Consider the following 6,831-nt stretch of genomic DNA (forward strand, 5'->3'; position numbering starts at 1 on the left):
CTTTTATGAATGTAAAGAAGTCATGGCCTTATTATGTGGCAACAGCAAGGACTGTGTCAGGCATGGATTAACAGTACTACTTATGAGTCCCCTGCCCTGTGTGTCAGCACTGTTGTAGTTGTTTTACATACTTTGTCTTCAAAACTTATAATGTTGCAAGATTGCTGTTGTTATCCCTGTTTTAAAAATGCGATGACTGAAGGTCTGATGATTACATAATTTTTCAAAGTGATATAACTTGTAAATGGTAGAAGCAGAATTTGAATTCTGCACTGACTTCAGAGGCACTTTATAATATATATAATGTATATGTATTTATCAATATTTAAAAAGTACATATTATATATATTTCTCTCACTTGCACTTTAAAAAGAGAAGCAGGCCCAAGTAATAACAAAAACAAAGAATAATTCACACATAATCTTGCTTGATGAGAACAGAGGAATTGACCGACTTATACCTCTTCCTTGTTTCAGAAATGACTTAGGGTGAGTTAGAGAAACACTGTAAGAAAACTGACTTTGAAAAATGCACAAACCACACCCATTAGGATGGTTATTATAAGAGAACAAGCAAACCCAAAACAGAAAATAACAAATGTTGGCAAGGATGTAGAGAAATTAGAACCCTTGTACATTGGTTGTGGGAATTTAAAATGGTGTAGCCTCTGTGGAAAATGGTATGGTGGTAGGTCCTCAAAAAATTAAATATAGAATTACCATGTGATTCTGGGAATTGGAATTGGAAGCAGGGACTTGAACAGATGCTTGTATACCCATGTTCATAGCAGCATTATTGACAATAACCACAAGATGAAAACAACCCAAATGTTCATCAATGGATGAATGAAAAAGGCTAGTGTATACATGTGATGGAATATTACTCAGCCTTGAAAAGGGAGGAAATTCAGATTTGGCAATGGCATGAATGAACTTTGATACTATGCTAAGTGAAAGGAACAAAAGGGCAAATATTTGTATGAATTCACTTACATGAAGTATCTACAGTAGTCCTCCTGTCCCCCGGAAGAGGGACAGGAGGAATTAGTGTTTAATGGAGTTACAGTTTGCAAGATGAAAAGTTCTGGAGATGGATGATGGTGATGGTTGCACAATAATGTGAATGTACTTAATGCCACTGAACTGTACATCTAAAAATGGTTAAGATTGTAAATTTTATGTTATGTATATTTTATGATAAAAAATATAAAACAAAAAATGGGCAAAGACATGTGGCTTAAGAAAAACAAAGGAAGAACAGATCAATTAGAGCCACTAGCGAGGTTGGTACACAAAACCACAAGACCATCTGTCTGATCTGGCTGGAAGTGGCACAGTGATTTGGCCCTGAAGCTTTGGAGCATCCAGTATAAGAAAGAATCGCTCAGTTACACGTTCTTGGGGTTCATAAGACTATTGGAAGCGTGCTTGTGGGGAGCACATCCATCACTCGTATGGTGCAGCATGTGCTAACATCTGTGACAACAGCCTTACAGTGAACACAGCAGTGGATGTCATGGTGGGCCTTGTTAAAACACCATTGATGTAAGCAGATGGTGGAATGCAAGCTCAGTCCACGCAAGAGGTGGTGGTGATAGTGATTCAGGTATGTATACAAAAGGCTGCATTCCACATAGGTGGCTTTGCCCATCTGATTTAAGAATAAAGTATAGCGTAAAAAAAAAAAAAAAAAAAAAAGAATAAAGTATAGCGTGATGCCCCAAGCATGGCAAACTGAGATGCCCTTGGTGGGCCATCTGGATACCAGTAAAGTGTAGCAGCATCACAAAGAGTACGTTTATTCAACTCCAGTTAATTTAATTTTTGCTTCTTAGGAAGCAAAAAGCATTCTTAGGAATGCAGCCTCAGTGTTGCTGGATCTTCAATTTTTCAATGGAAGCTAGAAGTCTGGATTTTAATAGGAAATTCTCAGGATGTTCAGAACTCTGGGCCTAACAAAACTCACCTGTGGGCTAGATACAGTGTGTTTATAACCAGTAGTCCAGAAAATGGATGGAAAGATGTCCTTCAGGCATTCTCCACAGACACTGTTCTCAACCAAGTCTTAAGAATTAAATAACAGTCAATGTGAGGACATTGCCTTTGGCTGGAGTTGTGGCATTGAATGAGGCCATCTTTTGTCATTTTATCAAGAGCTTGACTCTTCAGGCACTAGTTTGAAGAGAAGACCACTTTGCCTCTTCATAGAGGAGTGGGCCAAGGATCCCAGAAGCCAGGCCAAGAGTCTCCTTTCGGAGCTGTTTTGGATTCAGTCTAGTGCACAGACAATTGGGTGGGCAAGGCCTCTAAACTCTATGGCTACAGGCATTTTAGCATGAAAAAATGGCAAAGCACCCACTTAAGTCATAAAAATGAGTTCTCACTTAAAGCACTAATGGATAATTCAGTTTTCTGATGTACCCCTTTGAAACTAACTAGGTGACCAAGGTGATGTTGTATAGGATTCTGTTCTAAAAGCCAACTAAGTGTGGGAGCTGCCTTCTACAAATGATTGCTCTTATTTAGAGTAGTTACTCTGGGTCAGTCTTGATTTAAAATTGTTTCATTGTCCCCATAAACACATTTACATTTGTTAGATCATGTGTTCAAATTAGTCAGTAAGTACGGCCCCAGTATCTTAAATTTGGTTAACTAGGAGTCCAGAACCCTCAGCCCAACTAGAGGTAGATCTTAGGAGAGAAAGAGTATGTCAATTCAGCTTTTTGTCCTGACAGATCCAAGGCTTCACCATCAAGAGGAGGCAGTTTGCCAAGCCCCGAGACTGTGCCTCCTCCTTCACACCAGCCATTCTGATTGGCCTGGCCATGTCCCTGATCCTGCTGCTGGTGTTGGCCTATGCTCTGCACATGCTCATCTACCTGCGGTATCTGGAGCGGCACTATGATTTCATCACCTCTCCGGCCCACTTCCCCCAGTTGAAAGCTCAAGATGCAGCAGAAGAGAAGGAGCTGCTGAGGAGCCAGGGAGTCGAGTGCTATGAACTGAGAAGCCAACAGATCTGCAAAATTTATGTGTAATAGCGCAGGCCCCTCTTCCTCACGAAGTCCGCAGTGGGCTCTGAAAAGAGTTATTTCTGTCTGTCCTCTTTGACTTCTGATATAAAGTGTTCACCTCAAGGCTTAAAAAAAATACATGCAAAAAATACATTTTGGAGCATCCACTGGCCTACTTAGAGAGATTTGAGGCAATGAAAAAGTCCCAGGAACCCCACAGAGGTAAATATGATTGTTGCCCTAAAACTACTTGGAAAGCAAAGGGATATTTCAAGTTAGGAAGACAGAAAAAACCATTGATGCCATTAAGAGAGGGGAAAACATATTTGGTCCTCCTTGCTTGTGCCAGTTCAGATGTGATAATATAGAAACAATAATTCCAAGGTTATCTGGAAGTTCAGAATTTAAAGTATTTTGTAAGTTTGCATTTTTAGAAATTATATCCCAGTTTTGTTTTAAAAAGTAGTCTCTTTCCCAGAGCTATTTAGGGAAGACACTTGTCAATATGATAGAACAATTTATTCAAGGGCTTTCTTGTCATTTACTTTGCTGTTCAGAGGCACCCCAGTTCAGTTTGTGAAAGAGGGTAACAGTCTTGTAGTTTCTTACCTTTTCCATCTGGTTGTGGTGCCAAGGCTTGTTTCATTTGTCTGATTAGACATCCATTAACTCTCCTAGGTGCTACTTGAAATAAGCAACTGAGCTAAGAACAGTGTGCTTGCTATGCAAACACAGCTTCACGGCAAATCTCCTAAACCCCCTTCCAGTGAGATTGTGTCCCTTAAACTCTTCTTTAATAGAAATTCTGCACCCACCACTGCTCTTCTTACATATGGATTTCTCCATAGTCTTTTCCAGTTCTTGACAGATACTGAAGATTGGCTTTCCCTGAATTTTCACCAGAGCGTCTCTAATATGCCTTGTGTGTTAAAGAGAGCTTATGTGTAAAAGTACATTGTATTTCCCTAACTAGGTTTCCACACATGAACTAGGGTTCCATACATGACTTGCACAAAACTTAGAAAGCAGATGGGAACAATGTGGGGTAGAGGATCATGCATAGAGAAATTGAATCTCTTGGGCAGCTGTGGTAATAAGTTTACAGTCTAGTACCAACTTTGATGCCAAGTGTGAATGACAATGATTTGGGTTTCTGATAAAACAGTCTTATGTTGGACATTTCTTTGGCTGCATTACTCTTGGCTGTGAGTATAGGTTTGGTTCCAACCCTCTCAGAATTCTGTAACCTCTTAATACTCTATAGTGAATTTTTTTTTAATACCTGGCGTAGATTCTGTATTCTGTAACTAAGAATCTTGATTCATGTACCTATTTGTACCAAAGATGGTTATAGGGAATACACCCTGAAGAATTTGGGAATCTAGTATTGATTTTTTGGCCCTGTTTAGCCTAAAACCAAGGAGGACTCTTAGCATTAGAGAGTGGGAAACAGATAGTTCACATCATTCCATAATGAAATTTTCATTGTGGTTGTTTTGAGTATCCATTGGTGGTATCAGTGGTGGTTGTGGTAGGCTATAGGTACTTGAAGGATAAACATAACTTACAGTCCAACTGGGACACTTTTGAAAGAGAAAACGTCATTTACAATTCCAAGATAACAGACATAAGCAGAAGGATGCCAAACTGGGATATATAGTCATCCTAGATATGGTAAGACCATGCAGGTATGGTGATTGTCCTACAGGGTGAGACCCTGTAAGGTAAACTGGTTCTTTCTAACTGTGCTAGAGGGCTTACAGAAAGAAAATAATAGCTTAAGATTTAAAATTCACAGCTCAAGTCATGGTAAAAAATAAAACAAAAACAAAAACAAAAACCCAGGGAGTTTCTGTGACTGATCTATAGCTCTTATCAAGGAGCTGGCATAGTTGCAAATCAGACACATAGGTCTGATCCTGTAAGTTGGTAAAATACGTTGTAGCTGGAATTCACAGCCTTGCCAGATCTCTTAATGAATATGAGGGAACTGATTTTTACAAAAAAGAAGAAACTTGAAATAAGAATGGTAACTTGGGGATAATTAAACAACTTTATGGATATTGAACCCATAAACTCCACTAAGTTTTTCTTGCTAGCAGAAGCAGCCATGTGAGGTGAAGCTATTCTGACCTCACCAAAGATAGTTACCTTGCCAGGGGGTGCCGATTTTCCTCAATGTCTCTAGACAATTGGAATCACACTCTAGCATATCCCAGGGAACCAATTGCAAAGTCAAATATGGGAGAATAAAAATGGGAAGGTTTTGCTAATTTATGCAACAAAAGATGGAGGAATATGTGGGAGAATGGATTCTGGAGGTGCTAGCTCAGAGAGGGAAGTGTATAATTTTAGATTGGGCTGAATTTTTTTAATAGGTTCTCTTACCAGATTTTGGGTTAAATATTCTGGTTTGAATTTGCAACGACGTGGATGGAACTGGAGGGTGTTATGCTGAGTGAAATAAGTCAATCAAAGAAACATATGTATCATATGACCTCACTGATATGAAGAATTCTTAATCTCAGGAAACAAACTGAGGGTTGCTGGAGTGGTGGAGGGGTGGGAGGGATGGGGCGTCTGGGTGAAAGACATTGGGGAGGGTATGTGCTATGTGAGCGCTGTGAATTGTGCAAGACTGTTGAATCACAGATCTGTACCTCTGAAACAATAATGCAATATATGTTAAGAAAAAAAAAGAAGAAGATAGCAGGAGGGGAAGAATGAAGGGGAGTAAGTCGGAGGGGGAGACGAACCATGAGAGACTATGGACTCTGAAAAACAAACTGAGAGGGTTCTAGAGGGGAGGGGGTGGGGGGATGGGTTAGCCTGGTGATGGGTATTAAAGAGGGCATGTTCTGCATGAAGCACTGTGTGTTATGCACAAACAATGAATCATGGAACACTACATCAAAAACTAATGATGTAATGTATGGTGATTAACATAACAGTAAAAAATAAAAAAATATTCTGGTTTGAGCAGCTGACAGTATTTCTAACCATTTACTCAGTTGATTAAGATGTGGCCTCAAGAGTGACATGCCCTAAATGAAAGAGACCAGAAATTCATTGGTATAATATAGAGGAAGAAAATAAATTTAACAACTTAGAGAATTGAGATATAGAAATGGATTTATTATGCATGTCCTGCCCTCCATCCCCAAAACTATTTTCCTCTGTGAAGGCCCCAGAGGACACTTATTGTCATAGCACTGAGCTGAAAAATACATTGGGAACATAGCATCAGCATTTTTGGAAAGTGCTCTAGTTGCTGTCCTCTGTAGGCTATCGATGAAGGCAGGAGATGCTATCCTTGATTCCTTAATCTCAGTGGGAATGCCGGGATCCTGGAGATAGCAGCATCACAATGTTAAGGGGCTGTAGGGCAGGAATGTTAATCAGATTAGATCATGTTTGTTAATGGTAAAGTAATCTATGACAGATGTATCAGGGCAGTCCACTAAAGAACTCGCATTCATTTGAATAATCATAATCTTAATAAAATCTAGTCCTTGTATAAAAAGACCTTGTTTGAACCATCATGGTGGATTCCCAGAGCTGAGTCTGTTGATAACAAGAGAGCTCTCGACTGAAGAGGAGACCTCCTAAAAAGGGGTCTTTGGTCTTCATATTTAATGTTGAGCATTATCATGAATGATTTTATGCTTATCCATTAGGTATCTTTCTTTTTTGTATCACTTCTGGTATGTTCTGATCTTCAGGTAAAGACCTTAATGCTAGTCCCATGCATACCTTTATTATTAACCCAACAGGTATGTGATTATAGCCCTATAATTGTTAGTGCTTCAGGAGCATAG

At 39.4% G+C, this 6,831-nt stretch overlaps 1 protein-coding gene across 3 annotated transcripts in view; it reads left to right on the forward strand.

Annotated features, from left to right (window-relative positions):
• LOC112819899 (V-type proton ATPase subunit S1-like protein) overlaps positions 1–5,562 on the forward strand; it is a 44,146-nt gene extending 38,584 nt beyond the window's left edge. For all 3 annotated transcript variants that reach the window (XM_073887564.1, XM_073887562.1, XM_025866726.2), the window contains one exon: positions 2,735–5,562. In XM_073887564.1, coding sequence (XP_073743665.1) covers positions 2,735–3,037 — 303 coding nt within the window. In that variant the 3' untranslated portion in view covers positions 3,038–5,562. The remainder of the gene's footprint in view (positions 1–2,734) is intronic.
• The last annotated feature ends 1,269 nt before the right edge of the window (positions 5,563–6,831 follow it).

The sequence above is a fragment of the Callorhinus ursinus genome, unplaced genomic scaffold (assembly GCF_003265705.2).
Source record: "Callorhinus ursinus isolate GAN/ISIS: 27379988/994484 unplaced genomic scaffold, GSC_fseal_2.0 scaffold3, whole genome shotgun sequence".
NCBI lineage: Eukaryota > Metazoa > Chordata > Mammalia > Carnivora > Otariidae > Callorhinus > Callorhinus ursinus.